The sequence below is a fragment of the Chamaea fasciata genome, unplaced genomic scaffold (assembly GCF_029207755.1).
Source record: "Chamaea fasciata isolate MVZ Bird 193981 ecotype frontalis unplaced genomic scaffold, bChaFas1.0.hap1 SCAF_13, whole genome shotgun sequence".
Lineage (NCBI taxonomy): Eukaryota > Metazoa > Chordata > Aves > Passeriformes > Sylviidae > Chamaea > Chamaea fasciata.
This window is the reverse complement of record NW_027094098.1, coordinates 8,943,940-8,964,017: the sequence shown is the minus strand read 5'-3', so window position 1 is coordinate 8,964,017 and position 20,078 is coordinate 8,943,940. Positions and strand designations below refer to the sequence as shown.

At 53.5% G+C, this 20,078-nt stretch overlaps 2 protein-coding genes across 2 annotated transcripts in view; both read right to left on the bottom strand.

Annotated features, from left to right (window-relative positions):
- The window catches only part of CELSR3 (cadherin EGF LAG seven-pass G-type receptor 3), a 31,004-nt gene extending 24,209 nt beyond the window's left edge, over nt 1–6,795 (bottom strand). The window contains exon 1 of the mRNA XM_066195229.1: nt 4,104–6,795. Within this exon, the coding sequence (XP_066051326.1) occupies nt 4,104–6,750 (2,647 nt within the window). The 5' untranslated portion in view covers nt 6,751–6,795. The remainder of the gene's footprint in view (nt 1–4,103) is intronic.
- Nucleotides 6,796–11,582: 4,787 nt separating this feature from the next.
- The window catches only part of NCKIPSD (NCK interacting protein with SH3 domain), a 50,901-nt gene continuing 42,405 nt past the window's right edge, over nt 11,583–20,078 (bottom strand). Inside the window, exons 9-13 of the mRNA XM_066195323.1 lie at nt 18,838–18,918; nt 17,489–17,617; nt 15,600–15,692; nt 13,891–14,063; nt 11,583–13,332 (exon numbers count right to left, since the gene is read on the bottom strand). Coding sequence (XP_066051420.1) covers nt 13,129–13,332; nt 13,891–14,063; nt 15,600–15,692; nt 17,489–17,617; nt 18,838–18,918 — 680 coding nt within the window. The 3' untranslated portion in view covers nt 11,583–13,128. The remainder of the gene's footprint in view (nt 13,333–13,890; nt 14,064–15,599; nt 15,693–17,488; nt 17,618–18,837; nt 18,919–20,078) is intronic.

Here is a 20,078-nt window from a genome sequence, read left to right as displayed (position 1 = left end):
CTTTACTGTTCTTCTCTTCCCACAGCTGCTGTGCTGTAAAGCCTTTTGATTTCCCTTAGCCCTGTTTGAAGTTTGCAGTGCAGGAAGATTTACAAATTGAAACATCTCCCTTTCTTCCTCCACCTCTCTCTTCTACTCTTCAAAAGGTGAAAGCTTTCTAGTGACCCTGCAAATTCCTGCGCAAGCAGCAGCCTATGCACCGGGGCTGCTGCTCTGGAGATAAGGCTGGCTCCAAGCTGGGGGAGCAGCATGCCAGTATAGTCACCCAGGAGCTAATCTCCTGGAGGAAAGGGGGGTTGCTTCTCTCTGAAGTCAAACTCCTCCCACCCCATATGGAAGCAAGATGAGATAGCACCCCTCTGTGTGACACCCTGCCTGCTCTGGCACAGAGGGCAGCATGAGCAGCAGCAACTAAACAGCTCCATTCAGCATCTGGCTGGGCATGGCAGGGTATCTAGATCTGGCTGGGCCCAGGGCAAGGAACTGGCATCATCACCTGCATTTGCCAAGGGAGATTCTCTCTGCAAGAGGCTCATGGGGTACTGACACCACCCACACCTTGGGAGGCAGGAGTATGAGGAAAGCCACAAGTAACACTTGGCATAAGATGCTCCCCAAGCCACCATCAGCCTGGTAGCTCTCCCTGAGGAATCACCTGGTGAGACAGTATCCCAGGATGCCATCACTTTGACACCAGCTCTCTTCTCAGCACACAGCTCTCCTCTCCTCTCCTCTCCTCTCCTCTCCTCTCCTCTCCTCTCCTCTCCTCTCCTCTCCTCTCCTCTCCTCTCCTCTCCTCTCCTCTCCTCTCCTCTCCTCTCCTCTCCTCTCCTCTCCTCTCCTCTTATCAAGGCAAGCACGAGGTCCACAGGAGCCCAGCTCCCTCCCCTCTCCTCTCCAGCTCACAGCTCACCCAGAAGCAGCCACAAGGCCTGGGGACAGCTCTCGCTCTCCCCGGGGGCTGCTCAGTGTCCAGCAGACATCTGCCTAATTTATGGCTGCTATTAGGCCTTGGCTGACACGATGCTGAGGGCATCCTAGGGCAGGCTGTAGGCCAGTAATGCCTCACAGGAGCAAGGAGCCTGTGCCTGGGGAAGAAAGTGAGCTGGGGTGAACCTGATGCCTTTGGCATTGCTCATCCCACGGCAGGAAAGCCAAGCATCCCTTTCCCAGTTCCTCATAGCAATGTGGAGCCAGGTCTGGCCCAAGAGCCCTCCTCAGTACGCCCCCCTCTAACACTGTCCCACCTCACCATCACACCCAAGGCTGCCTCCCCCGCTATGCAGAGGGAAGCAGATGGTTAAGAGAATGACCCACTGCAAATGGAGAAAGAAAAAAAAATAAAGCTACCAGAAGAAAGCCCAAAGCTGGCTGGAGGCACTGACCCCCCATGGGAGGCATTTTAATCACAAACGCTCAGCCTTTCTGATTAAATCCTGTGGCTGGAGAGCTGGTGCCTGGTGAATATTCATGCAGCAGAGTGAGGAGTCCTAGAAACACAGCTACAGGGAATGGAGCAAGGAAAAGGGACAAGGGGCTCTAACCCTTGTGCTGGACAGCATTGGGCCATTGTGTTTGCAATTCCAAGACTGACAATTACCACCTTCAAAAGCTCAAGAACAGCTCCATGTCCTCTTCTGAGTGGTAGCAACAGTGTCCAAGAGAGCAAAAGCCAGTGTTATGACTGCAGTGGCCACCCAGAGACAGCAAAGGTGCTCTGGGGACAGACAGGATGACTTTCATGTTTGCAGGTGAGGAACAGTAAAACATTTCCAGAGAAGTCAGGAAAAGAGACGGGTATCGGTACGGTGAGCCTTCCTCACCGCTGCTGAAGGGCTTTGGCAGACCTTCCAACATTTTGATAACACTTTACCAGTTAAGAGATCGTGAAAGTAAATCAAGCTCCCATCACCCAGCACAGAAGATGAATGTCATTCTCCTGCAGCTGAGCCTCCGCACTTGCCACCAAGCCCACAGAAACCAGTCCGAAATGGTTTAAAGTCAACGTGGTGTCAGTCCCTTACACTGCCCCAATTTCACAGTGCTGCTTGCCATGGACAGCCCCTCCACCCCACTGTCCTGCATCCTCAGTAGCCAAGAGCAGATTTTAGCAGCCAGAGGCGTCCACACACCTCTGAGAAGCTGAGGTCAGTTTTGAGGCTATCAGCCCCACTGGAAAGGCACTGGTTTGTGATGGCCCAATTCTTCTGCCCCCTACAAGGGGCTGAGCTAAGAAGAGACACAGCTCACGGGCAGGCAAAACTGTCCCTTGCCCTGTGTTTTTTGGGGATTCAGCCTCCCTAAAATGCACCATAAAGGCAGGGAAGCCACTCCCTCCCAGGATGTTGACCCTTGGGGCACTCACATAGGAGCTACTGCTGCCTTGCAGCAGCAGGAAGGGGCTCTGTCACGGCACAGTGTCCGGGGCAGACAATGCAGCCACGTCTGAATGTCCTGGCTGCCAGCTCCGCAAACCCATCCTCTCTCTGCACACAGCGACAGCATGGGGCCAGCGGAGCTGCCAGCTGGGCGGGGGGCTTCCAACAACAAAGACTGAGAAACCAAACTACACTTCCACCTCCACAGCCACTATAAAAGCCAACAAAAGGTCTATTTTCCAGCATCTCACTTCCCTCGCCAGAACAGCTCTTCCCCTTCCATCTTCTCCCCTCCTTCATGAGCACACCTCTCCCATTCTCCCTTCCCGCTGGAAGATGACGACATTCTAATTGCAAGGGCCCCCTTGCCATGAGGCGGCTCGATACAGGACTTCAGGATGCGATTGTCTCCTGCCTTTGTGCAGGGTTAAGTGTGAGGAGACGGGGCTTGCATTAACATACTGGGGCAGAAGCTGGAAAGGTCAAAACCCCCACCTCCAGCAACGGGCATGTGTTTGCCTGCAGCCGCTCTCGGCCAGCCCTGTGGCTACAATTAGCCCCCACAAAGCCCCAGCCCACTGCCAGGCTGGTGCTGCTCATGTACGGATCTTTTTTTAAAGCCCTCGCTCCATCTTTTGAAAGAGATCCTCCTCTCAAAGAATAAGGCAGATCGAGAGAGCTAAAAGGGAAGGCAGCTGGTAGCCGACGATCAGCGGAGCATCACAATTTTCAGTACAGCTCCCCAGGAACTCCTGGCAATTCAGTGCTTGGCCCCTCCAGAGAGGGCTCCTGCCCTTCCTCCCGCAGCCACTCCATGGTTCAGCAATGGACAGATGCCTCCATTTCAGAACATGCATCCTACCAGCTAAGAAAGGCTAGTGGGGAAGGCAAAGCTCAGGCTCTGGGAGCTCCAGGTCCAAACCCTGCTTGCCCATAGGCAAGCCCCTAGGTCTATCTTTGTCCTGTCCTCAGCTGGGCTAGAGGGCACCCCAACAACTCACAAAGCCACCACCCCTAGTTACACCTAGCATCTGCATTTGGATACTCCAACAAAACACACTATGCAAGAGTTCCAGGCACTGCACTCAGGTTTGTCACAGCTGTCCCCTGCAACACTAAGCTGGCTGCAGAAAGGTGGTACTAGGCTTTAGAAGCCACCCTGCAAAGCAAGGGTTGGCAGGTGCCACAGCCAGAATTCAGACTGAACTGTTTGCTACTAGCAGATCGATGTTTAAGAGGGCTCCTGCACTGAGCTGAATCCCTCCCTCCTGTACAGAGCCAGGGAAGCACTCAGTCCCGGCAGAGAGAAGAGCCACCTGGGCTTGGGAGCACAGCAGTGTACCAGCCCCTGGGCCATCCATCCTGGGAACCGCCGCTTCCCTGGGCCAGCACCCTGCGGCACACAACACAGACTGGCTGGCCACAGCACCTCCAAAGGTGCCTCACTAGCAGCCAGAAGTGATCTCACAGCTCAATAATAACGCTTTGTTCTTGCAGACCATTTCCAGCCTTGCCCCCTTTACAGAGCGCTGCTTAACAGCCTGCCTCCCATGTTACCCTTCACACCATGCCAGCAGTATTCTCTGACTGGAATGGACTTCCAATCCAAATCTTGTTGGCAGTCCTCAACCCAACCCCCAGCGCACAATGGGCTGCCCCAGAGGGACCTCACAGAGCCCCCCCCAAAGGTACTGTACAACAGATTTAATGATTTTCACCCCCTACCTGTGACAGTCACCAGCATGGAGGCCACAAGCGGACGGTTGTTGTCCAGCTTACGGCTCAGCCTCAGCTCCCCGCTCGATTGATTTACAATCAACAAGTGCAGTTCATTTCCCCGCTCAAAGGTGTAGAAGAGGTGGTCCGATGCGTCTGGGTCATATGCCGGGACCTTCCCTATGACCCCCAAGGGGAAGGTGTTGGACTTATTGGACACGTAGTTATTAAACAGAATTTGGAAGTTCTTCAGAACAGGGCTGTTGTCATTCTGGTCAATGAGTTTGATGTGGACTGTAGCTCTGCTGACCAGAGGGGCAGAGGTGGCCTGCACTACAATCACATATTCGGATTTTGTCTCATAATCCAAGTCTATCAAGGCTGTGAGCTCCCCAGAAAAGATGTCCATCTGGAATATCTCAGGGATGTTGCCTTCCACGATTTGGTACATGATCTGGGCATTGGGTCCCTCATCTGGGTCAACAGCTGTGATTTGGGCCACCACAGAGCCTACGATGCTGTTCTCCTTAACCAAGACCTCAAACTCTTCAGCAGGAAAGACAGGGGCATTGTCATTCACATCCTGAATGGTAACCTGGATGTGGACAGGAGTTCGCTGAGGAGGGATGCCCCTGTCCACAGCGTAGGCAGTCAGCTCATAGACAGGAACGTTCTCGCGGTCCAGCCTGCGCACCGTGCGAATGATCCCTGAGGTGGGCTCTATGGTGAAGTCCCCATCCCCATCCTCCCCATTCTGGAAGGTGTACTGCACTCGCCCATTGGTGTGGGCATCCCGGTCGGTGGCAGAGATCTGGAGCACGCTGGTGAAGGGAGGTGCATCCTCAGAGATCATGCCCTGGTAAAGAGGGCTGACAAACTGGGGGGCATTGTCATTAACATCATTCACCATGATTTCAACATATGTGGTGTCCGCCTTCTGGGGGATCCCATTGTCCTTGGCAGTGATAGCCAATGTGTATGTGACCTGGTCCTCATAGTCCAGTTCTCCCTGGAGAGTGATGGCCCCAGAGTCTGGATCAATACGAAATTGAGGGACATTGTCTTCCAGGTAGTACGTGATGCGGGCGTTTTCCCCCACGTCATCGTCTGTGGCACTGATCACCACCACGGTGCTGCCCACAGGCCGGTCCTCGTTGATGCTCACAGAGTAGTGGGCACTCTGGAACACAGGTCGGTGCGTGTTGGCGTCAGTGATGTTGATGTGAACGTGGCAGTTGTCACGCAGGGTGCGATCAGAGGCTGTCACGGTGAGCACATAGCGCCTCTCCTGCTTGTAGTCCAGTGGCAGAGACAGAGTGATGAGCCCCAGCCCACCCTGCGTGCTGATGGAGAAGCGGTTCCGTGTATTGCCTCCTGTGATCTGGTACGTGATGGCACTGTTCACATCCCGGTCTACTGCCGTGACGCTGAGGACACTGGTCCCCACAGCTGCGTCCTCATTCAGGCGGATGAAGTATTCCTTCTGGGTGAACTCAGGGCGGTTGTCGTTGACATCCATGACAGTAATGGTGACGCTGGCCGAGGCGGATAAAGATGGAGAGCCATGGTCACGAGCCTCTACCCCAAAAAAATAGTGCTCGACCGATTCCCGGTCCAAGGGCCCACTGACTGTGATCCACCCCGTGGCACTGTTCACCACAAAAGGTGTGTCAGCCGAGACCCCTGTCAGTTTGTACTCCAGGCGTGAGTTCTCACCGTAGTCTGCATCCACGGCCTGGATGTGGATGACAGAGTGGCCAACGGGAGCATTCTCCAGGACGGAGATTTGAAAAGGGGTGCTAACAAAAATGGGGGCATGGTCATTGATGTCCACCACCTGGATGCTCGCCATGCCAGTGTTGTTAGAAAGAGGAGGACGCCCCGCATCCTGAGCCCGAATCCTCAGGGCGTACTCTCGCTCCACCTCAAAATCCAGGGGGGCCACCACCTGTATTTCCCCAGTGACGCTGTCAATGGAGAACTGGCCACGGCTGTTCCCACTGATGATGTTGTAGTGTACCAGCGCGTTGTTGTCCTTATCCAGGTCCGTGGCGGTGACACGCAGGATCTCGGTGTGGGGCCGTATGTCCTCCCTCACTTGGACAATGTAGCGCTTCTCGCTGAACTGAGGGATGTTGTCATTCTCATCAAGGACCGTGATGTAGACCTTGACAGTGGCGGAGCGGGGCCCCGGCTCCCTACCCTGGTCGTTGGCTTCCACCACCAGGGAGTACTTCTCCATCTTCTCCCTGTCCACTGGCCCGCTGGTGGTGATGAGGCCAGAGCGGGGATCGATCTCAAAGACGTCGTAGGCAGCCCGTTCATTGACAAAGCGGTAGCGGATGTTGGCATTGGGCAGGGAGTCGACGTCGGTGGCCCGCAGCTGCAGAATGGGGTATCCCTCCTCAACGTTCTCCCGGATGGTCTCCCGGTACTCGCCCTGCTCGAAGACGGGGTCGTGGTCGTTGCGGTCAGCCACAGTGATGGCCACCATGGTGGTGGCGGAGAGCCGCGGTGCCCCGTGGTCAGTGGCCGTCACTCGGAAGTAGTGCAGGTCCATGCTCTCGCGGTCCAGGGCCTGGGTGGTGGAGATGAGCCCAGCCTGCGGGTCGATGCTGAACAGATCCCGCGAGCGGCTGTTCATCAGCGCGTCCATGGAGTACACCAGCCGCCCCGCCTCGCCCCCGTCGGGGTCCTGGGCCGCCACCGCCACCACCGCCGTCCCCGCCGGCTGGTTCTCCGCCACCTCTGCCTGGTAGTTGTACTGGGGGAACAGCGGGTGGCGGTTCGGGGCCGCCCGCGGGCCCCGCCGCCCCGGGGCCGGGACCAAGGGCAGCGGGCGCGGCTGAGCGGCGCGGGGCGGGCAGCGCGGCGGGGACCGGCGGCGCGGCGCCGGGGGCAGCCCCGGGGGCACGGCCGCCGTCCGGCACGGTACGGCGGCGGGACAGCCCCAGCGGGCCGGCGGCCCCCAGCCTGCCGGCGGCGGCGCGGCGGCCCCCAGCCCGGAGGGGAACAAAGGGAGCAGCAGGAGCGGTAGCAGCACCAGCAGCGGCGGCGGCGGCGGCGGCTCCCGGTGGCGGCGGCAACAGGAGCGGCTCGGAGCGGCCACCGGCTCCTCCGCCGCCGCCATGGTGCCTCGGCGGCCGCCGCCCGGGCCGAGCGCACGGCGGCGGGCTCGGCGCTGCCCCCGCTCGCGCCGGCGATGGCCGCCCCCTGCCCCGCCGCCGCCGCGGCTGCTGCTGGGGGTGGCGGCGGCTCCTCCCGCAGCCCCAACATGGCTCCCGCCGCCCCGCCCCGCCGCCTCCCCGCCCGCCCCGCGCCGCCATCTTGAGCGCGGGCGGGCGGGCCGCGCCGGGCGCTCCGCGGAGCGCGCGTCCCCCGGGCCGGCTGCACGGGGCGCTGCGGGGTGGTCGCTGCCGGCCCTGCGGCGGGATGTGCCGCCCGCAAGTAAGCCCCGCCGGCTCAGCGCCGGCGGCCGGGTCTTTGCCGGGGGCTGCACCGGCCGGCCCCGGGTGAGGGGCTCCCGGAGGCTCCCTGCTCGAACCGCAGGGCCCGCCGACACCGGGACACCGTGCACACAGCACGGGCCTGCTGAGCCCGCCGACCCGCTGCTGCGGGTGCACAAGGCGCCAGAACGGGCCTCGGGCCACCGCCAGTGTCACCGCCAGGGCCAGGCGGTGCTCCGGTACCCGAGGAGAGCCCGCGGGGACAGCTGCTCTGCCGCCGACACAAAGGGCAGGGCAGGAGGCTGCCAGCGATGGGCAAGGACGCACTGCCATGCCTTGGCAGCCTCACGGAAGTCCATCTGGAAGCAGCACCGGCGCTGGGCATCTACAAGGATGGGTTTTAGTGTGTGAATGAGGACGGGCTTCCCTATGTCCTGCTCGTCCAGGTGATGCAACCGTTGTCACAGCCCCTGCCATCCGGCTCCCCACCCATGGGAACCCAAGTGCATGGCACAACTTAGCTATCTATCCCACTCTGCTTCCCCGACACAGACCACAGCTGCCAACACCCACAATGTGTATCCCGTTCGCCAGAGGGAAAATTGCAGATTTTGCTTCCTGCATCCCTGATTAAAAAAAAAAAAAACAACAAAACAACCCTATTTTCAAAGGAAAATTCAGTTTGAGGCCCTTGCATTATGCTGATTCATTAATGAATCACCCTCGTAATTTAGTTGTTGGTTTGATTCAATCAACTAATATCCTAATCCACTGGAGCTTGTAACAGGTTTAGGATTAACAGGGTTTAGGTCCTCATTCGCATGCCACGGTAGAGTGACATCCTTGGCCATGTCCTGCTGAAGGAGAAGGCACACTGGGGCAAATGCTAGGGAAGAAAGAACCATGTCAGGGAGGAAAATACAGCATATCTGGGAGATTGGGGGAGTTTAGGATGGGGTAGGAAAGGGCAGGGTATACATGGGACATGTGCCTCCATGCACATCCCAGCTCCAAAGGGGCTACAAGAGCCTCTTGTGCTGCTGTGCTGGATGGACTCTTCCTCAGGGTGTGTAGGCTGGAGAGCAGGATGACCCCCATATCCACACCACAGCCAGGCTAGGCATTGGCAGCCTTTGTTTGGGCTCTGTGTAGCTTCCAAAACAAACTCACAAATTACCAGTGGAATGGATGCACACTGGAGGTGGTACTCCACTGCTCAGCTGTCACTCCCAGCACTGCAGGAGCCATGCTCACTCTCCAATATATTCCCACCCCACAGGAAACATCACAGGGCTGTGCAAGGCCCCACCGTCCCTTTGCAGAAGCTGCTTGGGAGCTGCCCACTGCTTTGGACAGCAAAGGCCATCTGCACAGCAAAGAGGGGTCACAGGAGATGTGTTGGCCCCATGGCACAGCAGGTCTGGGGACCTCAAAGGGGTCCAGCTGCCACTGTCCTGGTGGTGCCCTCTGTTCCAGCTGTGGCTGGGCACATGGCATCCCACATGCTGCTGCCACAACGCTGAATCCTGGTATCACCAGTGCTTTGCCTCTGTGCTCCATATTCCAGTGCTCCCCCACTAACCATGGCCACTACTAGCTCTCACCCAACTTTGATTCCACCAAGGATGACAAATGGTCCCCTAGCAATTATTGTTAGTGTAAACAAGGGGGTGGGAAGAGCACATGCTGCCCACTGATCAGGGGTTTGACAGCAAGCAGGCTCCCATTCCTAGGGTGGAAACCAAGGAAACACACCATGGGGTCTGCAGCATACCCAGTATGTTCACAAACCACTGGCTAGCCTCATGCAGGGCTGGTAATTCCCTCCCACCACTATCACCCCTGCAGAAGCTAGGCCTGGCCGCCACTGGGGAATCCACAGGGTGAGCAGAGCAGGCAGGGCTTGTCCTTGCCCTGTTGTTTGTGCTGAGCACGTGTTTTGGGACCACTACGGCAAGTACCAGGCAGGCCCTATAGTGGCCAGTGCAGCTCAGCATGTGCCAGAGAGAAATTCCCCTGGTGCTTACACGATGCTCAGGGCTGACACTCGGTGAGTGTGGATGTCTAAGTCCCTGGAGAAGCCAACATGTTACTTTATGAACTCCATAGGATGGGTAATCTGCTGTGATTAACTCCTCAACCACCAACACCTCTGCCTCAAGTGGTTCAGCACCAGCACTGACAGGGCTGTGGCCACACCAGCCATGGGCATACTCTGCTCTGGCAGGATTTACGTTCTCCCCTACAGACCCTTAAGCATCCACTTGAGCCCTCCCAGTGCCATTAGGATATTGCCAGAGCAGCCCTGGCCCTGCACACAGCTCACTCAAGAAACCTCATTTAACATAGGGCAGCTCATCACTCACGTGCAACAGGAACACGCTGCCTGGATCATACATCACATCTCCTCAAACTGGGGATGTGCCATCAGGAAACCAAATCAGGAGAGAGGCAATACTTTTTAAAAGTAATGAAGGCTTTCAAGTTTATTTGTTCTAATTACCCAGCTGACAGCTCAGGGAAGGAAAAGAAAATTATCAGGGTATTACTGCCACAAAATAGCTGTATAATTGAATCATTCCAGACAATAAAGCAAAAGCGCAGGTCACAGGCAACGTATCACTCCCCCCGTGCCAGCCCCCAATACCCCTCATTGTTGCACCACAATAAAAAACACCAATACAAGGAGACACTGCTCTAACTGTACCATATTACAGCAAACAATATTGAGTGTCTTACCTACATGGAGTGCAGGACCTGCTGGGCAGGTGGGGGACAGTGAGTTTACATGCTGCAGTTTGATTCCCTGTGATGTAGGAAGGCCTTCCCTGGGCAGCAGGACCTGGACCTGCTCTCCTGGACCCCACAGCCAGCTGCCCCCCCAGCTCTTCCAGCCCTTGCCTGCGGTGGCAGCAGGGTGGTGGGGCAGAGGTTGTTATGCTACTGTGCAGCTGGGATAGGGTGAGCAACCCCATGAATAGCAATGGCTCGGGCATGCCAATGGGAGCCACCAGCTCTGCAGTCTGGGCTCCTGGCAAGCAGAGACACAGGTCCTACCACTGCTGTGTTTGCCTGGCACAGGAAAGCCTGTGCTGCGTCACTGAGGGCAAGTGCCACATGAACATCTCACCACAGCAGCAGGTCACGGACCAACAAGCCCCAGCTGCACCCTCAGAAACACGTGCAATCATGTGCAGCACAGAGCAATGGGGCACAGGAGAGCCAGCACGGGGGACACACCAGTGAGCACTGGCACCCCTTATTTGTCATGATTGACCCCCAATGTGCAAATTGCACACTTCAAGGCCACATGCCTGGGGACTTTGGAGACACAGGCCAAAGAGGCAGGAGCTGGGACAGTCCTGGCCCTGATTCTGCAGGTAGCTGTGTCTGATGCCATCCCTATGTTTGGAGTGGCATGGCTTGCACCCGGCATTTACACCCCTGCCCTGGCAGGGCTGTGTCCATGGCCTGGCTGGCTCCCTTGGCACAGAGCCAGGAGCAGAGACCAGCTTCCTGCTGCCAACACAGTTCTCTGTGCAGTGCCCGCTGTCCTCCCACCACAGAACCCCTGCCATCCCAGGCACCCCCGAGCTGCAGGCATAGGCTGAGGTTTGGGAGCACACATCCGCAGCCAAAGCGCAATTCATTACACTCGATACAGACCATTAAACCCTTTCTTGCCCAGGCTCACTGCCTTGGCAGCTCTGCTGGGAGCCAGCTGAGTTTGCACGTACCTTATGGGAAGCAAACTGAGTCCAGCTCTGCCAAGCCCTTAATGTGAGGCAGCGATGCTGGGCAGGCCCCAGGAAGGATGGCTGTGCCCCTAGCAAGGGCTACCGCCCTCCGCCCTTCCTTGTCAGCCAGCAACAGGGTAGAAAAAGACAAGGCAAGAAGCTGAATGAAGGAAAACTACTGCATTACCCCCACTTGGAGATCAGCACCCACTGCTTTGCCTCCGTGGGCAGCAGGCACCCAACCACCCCTGATGCTTTGGTGCCCCCACAACAGGACTGGGCAGGCAGGGCTACACTCACAGAAGTCCAGTTTAAGACATTTTTATTCTTCTGCAGGTTACACTTAGTGTTTAAGAAAATACAGGATCCCTTTGGACATTCATACATTTTTAAAGGGAAAAAATAGGTTTCTCTACTAGGGTGGTTATGAAGCTTGGGCATTCCCAGGCTGACTTCCTTGCCCCCCTTGTCTGCCAGACCAACCCCCTCTGTTCTCAAAGCATCACTACCCCAGTGGCCAGTCCAGGCATGCAGAGCTTGTGTCACCCCCTCAAGCCAACACAAAAACAACAAACCAAACTAAACCAAACAACAGAACAAAAAACCCAACACCCCCCCCCCCCCCAAAAAAAAAAACAAACCAAAAAACCAAAACCCCTCACCAAATTTAATAAAAAAGAGTGAATACAGTGCCCAGTATTTCCAGTTTCATAGCTCCCACACTGGCTACTGCAAATGAAGACCTGGGGACAGGGAGTGACCACACTGTGCACACAAATATCTAAGAGACCCACGTTAGTGCGTGTGATTATCTGGACCAGGGAAGCAAGTTAATCCTGTTTGCTAGAAACCTAAAGGAAATAAAAATAAGGGTTCCCCACAATTAGCGTAGTCACAAACAGCTACTGGACACCAGGCTCACGCTGCCTCTGGGTGGGGACAGGGAGGGCAGTGAGGCAGAGCTACTACGAAGCTCAAGGCAAGAAATGCACGCGCTTCACGATCAGAGCGTGCCTGCCCAAGGGCAGCCCCTCTGCTCAAGGAAATGCTGCAACAGAGGTGGCAAGTGGCAGCTTCACTTGGCAGGACACGTCTTTGTGCTGTGTCCGGCCAAGGGCTTCCAAGGGGCAGTGCCACCCACGTGGCTCTTACTTCTAGGCTGCCATAGTGCGCAAGAAATTCAGATTTAAACATCACTATAGAAAGCGGATTGAAAAGCAGCTGCTGGGGTAAGACCTCCATGACCCAAGGTGAGCTGCTGCCCAGAGGCAAAGCTGAAGGCTAGGAGGGAGTGAAAGGCTCACTAGACGAGGCGTTAGACAGCGAGCAGCTACTTTCCCTTGGCAGAGCTGCAGCACATTGGCACTAGGAGCAGGAAACAAAACAGATGTTACAAAAGCTTCTTCCAAGCACCAGCAGACTCCACTTGGTCACTGCAGGGAGAGAGACGCACATGGAAAAGAAGTGATACTCTAAGGCAAAGGCCTTTCTCTTGAGGACCTCGGGACACCAGTGGAGCTAAACATCCCCCCATGCTGGCTGCTAAACCCCCTCAAGCTCTCTGCCCTTCCCACTAACACCAGCTGCCCAAATAGCTCCTGCTGAGTCTTGCAGGCAAACCACACGCCAGTGCCCACCCTGCTATGCCTGCCCCGGGCACCTGGCCCTGGGGGCACCCCACACCCTCTCTGCTGCTGGTGCTTCCAAAGGGCCGGTGAACACTGTCCCAACCTTAGGCCTCACACAGAGGGATATAAGGTATGAGCTGTACTGGGAGGGAATGGGGAGAAAGTGTCAACAAAAGACATAGTCGATCCAAGTGGTTCAAACTCCAGTCCAAGCTGAGGAGCATTAGCTGGTACCAGAAGAGATTTCTGGAAACTCCTTATAAATCTCCAAGATGATCAGTTTCTCCATCTGGCACTGCTGGTCCTCCTCCTCCTCACCCAGGATGCGCTGCAGGATGCCCTGCAGGTCAGCGAGGCGGTGCTGGTGCTGCAGATAGGGCGTGGAGCGGATGATGGCATGCATCAGGGACAGATACTCCATCCTCAGCTGCCAAGTGGGAGGGGAGACAAACCACAGAGCACAGTGAAAGATTTGAAGTGAGATAAACATGCCAGCCTCCATTACAGCATGAGCACAGGAACAGCTGCTGCTGCTGCACCATCAATCAGAGCACAACTCCAGAGGCACCTGCTTTTCCTTAAGTATCATTAGTAACTATGGAAAACTCTGCTTTTCCCACAGCAAGAGTCTGCTCCTCCCCTGCCCTTGAACACATGCACATCCCCTGCCTCTTGCAACACCAAACAAGAGAGATTCCTCCTACTACAACTCACAGAGGGTCTCTCTTCCCAAAGCTCCCTGGTCAGAAGTGTGCAGACCACCAGAAGCCTGGCAGATCTTTCTTCAAATATGCTGGTGTGCTGGGCAGGATAAATCCTCCCTTCCTCCTCAGCTCCCAAGGTTGATTTAAGCACCCAGAAATGCTGTGCTCACCCCAGAACTCCACTCTTGCCTGCACCAGCAGGCACCATGAGGAGCCAGGATAAACAGCATTGCTTTGGGACTGTGCTCCCTTCCCCAGTGCCCATGGGTTACTGTGAGCACCTTGTCTCCAGGGGAGAGATCAGCAATCTGCCGCACCAGGATGTCTATCAGGACCATCATGTCTGTGTGATAGAAGATGCTGGCTGTATCCTTGCTGGCAAAGATGTCCTGCAGAAACTTGAGCACTGAGTGTGGTGGCTGAGGCTGATGCTTGAAGATGCAAACTGGATCATCTGGGGAAGGCAGAGAGACTGTGCTGAGCCATACATTTCCCCTTTGCCCCTCGGCTCCATCTTCAGTGCAATTCCCTTCATTAGACCCTTTGGAGAGGAGGCTGCCCTGCCCTCGGCCAGCCGCTCCTTGCCCATGGACAGCTTTTGTGCCCAAAGACCTCAGTGCCTTGCTTATTGGTGTGTAATCAGAATGGCAGCTCTGCAGGCTACCAAGATGAGACCAAACTCATGATGATTAGCATTAATCACTGTTTATGTTTCACTGACCATCCCAGGTGAGAGCGCATTTGCACATCTCCTCTCAGTATCTACCTGCTTTTGCTCAACAGCCACCACTCATTTTCTCCCTGGTTTATTAAGAGGGGTCCAAGAACCCCTCTGAAAAGCCCATCAGAGCCTGTACCAAAAACAAACTTTCACCAGAGGGTAGGCTAGTACTGTCCCAGAAGCAAGAAAAGAAACACTGCCAAGTTTAAACCAGGCACCACACCCTGTTTTCTTGCAAAACACATCCCTGCAGACTCCAATGGGGGCTCTGGGCCATGGCAGCTCCCCCAGCAGTTGTCAGGAAGGTGGGCAAAAGAGAAGCATCTTCATTAGGTTGTGGCCCCCCTCTTTCTTCTCCCAGCTCCTCACTGTAAGGTGATCTCTGCAGGGAATCTGGCAGGGAAAGGGCTAAACAAAGGCCTTGGGAGGAGGCCAGACAGAAGAGCACCAATGTGCCTGCTGCCCTCAAGCTGATATAGTGTGTAGACGGTGATTTGCAGCCCCAAAAAGAATAAAGCCAGAGTAAGATGAGCTGCATGCATCACAGGATGGGTTATTTCCAGCAACTCAACAAAATGAGTTCTCTCAGGCAGCAAAGCCCGTGTGCTTTAGAAAGGTATTAGAAAGCACAATAGTGGCCTGCAGCACAGGCTGAAAGATCTGGCACCACTTTTCCTGCAGAGATCTCCAGCATTCCAGCAATCTGCTCTGCAACAGCTCTACAAGTACGCTGGATTTCACTCCATGCCTGAAGCAGACACAAGGTTAACCCTCTGCTAGCAGTTCAGAAATGGAAAGTTTCATTCTAAGCAGCATTTCAGAAGACAAAAACTCTCTGCATCTGTCTCTCAGGGCAGATGTTAGCCAGCAAGGGCAGAGGTTTGTTTCCAGCACACACTGAGTCCTCTGCCTGCCCAAGGACAGAAGTGGCTCAGAACCAGCTTTCCTCCCAGAAGAGAGCTTGCCTATGGCAGTTGGTCCATGCTCTGAGATGGAGCTGATCTGACCCAGAAGTATGGGAATGGCAGCCACTCCTCTCTCCCTAGATGCCATTAGCCAATTACCTTATTCCTTGTGCAGCTCCATCCTCAGCTATGCAGACTGTCACCCTCACAAACTCACCAGGAAGCAGCACAGCACAGCCTGAGCAGACAGCTCCTCAGCTACCTGCATCCCTGACATCCTGTCCCATAACGAGCATGGGGCTTGTCTCCCCAAGCATCTATGTGCAACCCCTGCCAGGCATGTAACAGTGCCACACACACTCACCTCCTCTGTTCAGCAGCAGCAGCAGCTTCTCTGTGAAAGTCTTGATGTTGGAGTGCTTGCCTATTGTAGTCATGATCACACTGTGTTCTGGAACTAAGGAAGAAACCTGTTCAGCATCTCCCTTTGTCTCCTGAAGACCATGGTGATAAAAACACATGATGGGTGGCTCCTATTTCACATCAGTACTCTGGGGAGCTTTGGGAAACCACAGTCTATCAGGGCTACAAAACGTTTCAGGCCACAGAGTGGGTTGCCAGGGAGAGAGGCGGTGAAATAAAACTGGAAACAGCACATGAAACACTTGGGACTTGGTGCTTTCTCCGTATATCTGACTCATGTGTGGGTTCCCACCTTGCCAGCCAAACACTGGGAAAATACCTTGCAAAGGCTTTATGTTGTCAAATGTTACCTCTGCTCACAACCCTCTGCAGCCAAGGGCTCCATTCTTTGGCACCTTCTTACTTCCTATCAGCAGTACCCTTCTGGAACTTAGAGTCCTACAAGGTCTCTTAAGAAGGGTCCTGGGAGCATCCCAGAAGAGAAAAGTTTTTCCCAGCACTCAGTGTATACCTTGCTGTGCAAGGGTACAGGCTGAAGACTTCTAGGTACAGTCTCCTTACCTGCTCTGGGAGTGATTTGCTGTTAAATACATTTTACCCTAGGGGTTTTTTTTTTGTGCATGTGCACACTCATTCACATAAGCATCAGAGTGTGGCTATTTCACAGGCTGCAAAGTGTTTCAGGATCCTGAAGGGCATCAATATAATATGCATTTAGGAGAGTTTTTGAACTAATGCTGTACCACTGAACTGCAGGATAGATGAATCTTGCAGACACAGGGATAAAAAATTCACCAATAAGCAATGTGAACATCATTTAACGTGTTCTTAGCATCAGAAAACAAGTCACTGCTCTTGGCTATGCCCCAGGTGGGCAATAATCCCCAGAAACACACTGCCTGTTATGCATTACTGCCTAATTATTGCAGCCAGCAAGGATCTGGGCAAGTGTGGGAAGGGGTAATAAATGAAAGCAGCAGAGATACACTTAATCAGTCTGTGCAATCAACTTTCACATGAAATTAGAAACTTTTGCATAAATTTTAATGGCACAACCCAAAATAAGAGGTAAATTACTGGACATATCACTGCTGCTTTATCCTCCCCTCTCTCCAAAAAAAATCAAGGATAATGTTATGAAGCAGATCAAGGGTAAGTAATTGTCTTAAGACAACTGGAGCAACAGGAGACTGGGTTAAGGAATGGCCTCTCTTAGCAGGACCTGGAACTAAGCTCCAGTCTTCCAACAGGCTTCAAAATGTGCAGACAGAGAGAAGAAAGATGCTCTTCCTTAAGGACCTGATCTGCTGTCTGTCCTCATGGAGCTCAGCAGGGCAGGGAGGACAGAGAATAAGGGAAAAGAGAGGACAGCACAGTTCAGGTCAATGCTGAAGGGCCTGGCCTCAACAACTTGGCACTGAATAAGCTTCACACAGTGTGGACAGGGAAGCAGAAGCTTTGCCAAGACCTGCAGAAGGCAGAGAGGACTTCTGTTCTGAATTGGTATTGAGAAATGCCCACTGAAGCATCTTCTCTCCCAAGTCACCTGTGCCTATAAATTCACCCCATTCATGCTCTGCAAGCACCGTGGAAGCCCAGTGACAAATCCACTGAGCTGCCCAGAGCTGCTGGGCAGCGGCTCTCAGACCATTTTTCCTCCATATGGTTTTTCACCATATTTAAACACAGTGTAATACGGTGCCAGAGACTAGAAGAGCTGGTTGGTGGTTATAGCACCATCAAGACCCAGTGAGATTCTCCCTCCCCATTTTTCACACTCTCATTCCAGACCACCGAAATCCTGCCAAGGCAGAGCAGCACCAGTTTAACCTGGAATGTGGAGATTGAAGGCCAGAAGGACGTTGACAAATAAGTCAGGCAGCTGGTCAGTGGTGTCCGAGGGCAGCCCGTCCTCAATCACATCCAGCAGGAACTGCACAAACTGAGAGTTGAGATGTTCTGCACAAGGAGAAAGGGGCATTTACAGCACAGTGAAAATAAACCAAGCAAGAAGGGTCCATCCAAGCCACTTATCTGTTCACTTATGCTTAAAAATCATAAGTGGAGTGCTAGTGTCAGCCTCCAGGGAATAAAGGGCTCTTCAAGTGGAGTAGACAGACCACTGAAGCATCTTTTGTATGAGACACAGTGCAGGAGATGCTGAAATTTGGTACCCCAACTGGCAATTTTTTTTGGGTAAACAAAACACCAAATCCTGCTCTAGCTCTTGCAGAACCAATGCCACCACTGAAGGCTTCAAGGTAGGAAGAGATTGGTATTCTTGACCACTGGTTTAAATAATCTCGTTTTAAAAAACCCTAATAATCTAGATCATTAGTAATAACCCAGTTTTCAATTCAGCCATTAGGAAAGCTCAGGAGCTCATGCAAATAAGTCCACCTGCAGGAAATAACTGTCAGGGTTACACAAGGAGAGAAAAACAGGAGGTGTAGAGGCTCATTCCAGTCTCTACTGCACCACTTTAAATCTTGTACAGGTTTACCCAGTGCTAAGGTAAAGCTGCTGACAAGATACTTATAAAAATCTCTACTGCATTTCTAGGAAAATTAAGCCCAGAATTTCCCAGCTATAACACAGCCTTGGGAAGTAGGCAGGGCTTTCTGGCTGAAATGAAAGGACAGAGGATAAACCAGGGAAAATATTTGCACTTCGTTATTGACTGCAATACCCTTAATCATCTCCACTTTCCCTAAGAGCCTGAACTATAGAGGGCTGCACGATCCTACTAGAAGAGAGACCATAAAGAGGCCACATTATGCAGCTGACAGCCTTAGTGGGTGTTTGTGCAGAGATCTGGGATCTCAGCCTCATCAGCAGACACTCCTCAAAGCAAGTAAGAGGTGTGTGCTTTCACACAGGACAGAGGTAAAACAAAATGCCATTTAGTCACAGAGATGGGCAAATCAATGTCACCTGCAGCGTGGTATTCCGTCATCCACTGCTCCAACCCAGATTTATGCTGCTCTTTGGAAATCTGGCATCTCAGCCCAGTGCTTCAGCTGCCAGGCTCTATTGATAAAGAACAGACCCTACTCTTGCTGGGCCTTCCACTGAGCTGTTCCCCGCCTTGACCATCAGGAAAAGTCCCTTCCCCAAGTCTGCCAGCATGCCCCAGACATCCCAGCCCCAGCTCTGCAATGAGCACAACTCACTCTTACCATAGTGGTGATATGGCAGGGGCTCCCCCATGGAGAACATCATGGCCAGCACCAGTGCAGAGTAACACATCTTTTGATGGTCTGCAAGACAAAGGTCCTGTCATTAGTTCTTCTGAGGATGTGAAACCTTTCCTCAGCTGCAGCTGGGAAGTCACACATTTAATAAAGGCATTTAACACTGATTAGCCTGCTCCTCACTCCTGTATTGACTGAGCAGTAAGGGTGTTTTTCCCCGTTTTAGCACACCACACACCTTCTGGGCCGTGTGTTTCCAAAGCAATTTAAAAATAATTACAACAAGAGTCCTCTATTTTTTCCCCTCCACTTCAGAGCATCTGGGCAAACTTGATCTGAATAATCAAAAACCTCCCCTGCACAGTTCCCAGGACATATCCCATAGTTATGTAATTATTGAACCCAGAAAAAGCATCCATCTGGCCAGCTCAAAATACTGCCTGTTCCAACCAACACCACCCCCAGACAGCCATACTGCTTGTTACCATCTCTGTACTGCTCTACTTTTGCTACTTCAGCTCTGCCTGAAGGTATGAAAGGTCCCTGGGGAGAGCAGATCACTGCTCAGGCTGTGCATCTGCCCATCTCCCAGGCCACACATCTCCAGCACTGATACACCCCACAGCCTGCTAGTCCAACACAATTTTCACTGGCAGTAGCTATATGTGAATGCTCCAAAGAACACCTGCCAGTGTCTTTCTTGAATTTTAATTAATTAATACCTCTCAACAGATATTTGTAGAACAAAAAAAAAGTCATAGAAGAGGATCTGTGCCCTCATCAAATGTAGCTTCTGTCCAGTTCAGCAAATCTGAAGGCAACAGGAAAATTAGTATTATATATAGGTTACCACACATATTGGCTAAATAAAGTTCAGCTACATCTGCCAGAACGAGCTTTGGGGCACAAGGAAACTGAAGGGGTAATTATGAAAAACTGACCAAAACTACTTTTCATCAGAGGAGAAAAAGGCCCCTTCAATCTATGATGCTTTTCCTGGCCATACGGCTGCCCTGCACAATACACACCAGCCCCATGCCCCCTGGAAAGTCAGCTCTGTCAGCAAAGCCTCTCCACTCAAAGCACACACACACAGTCACAATTCCACACAATGCCTCGGTTTTCAATCAGCAAGTACTTTGAGTAAAAATAGATAATTTGCAGCTTAACCAGATACTACAGTATGAACAAGATTAAGAGTTTGTAGACCATGTGGCAGCAAAGGA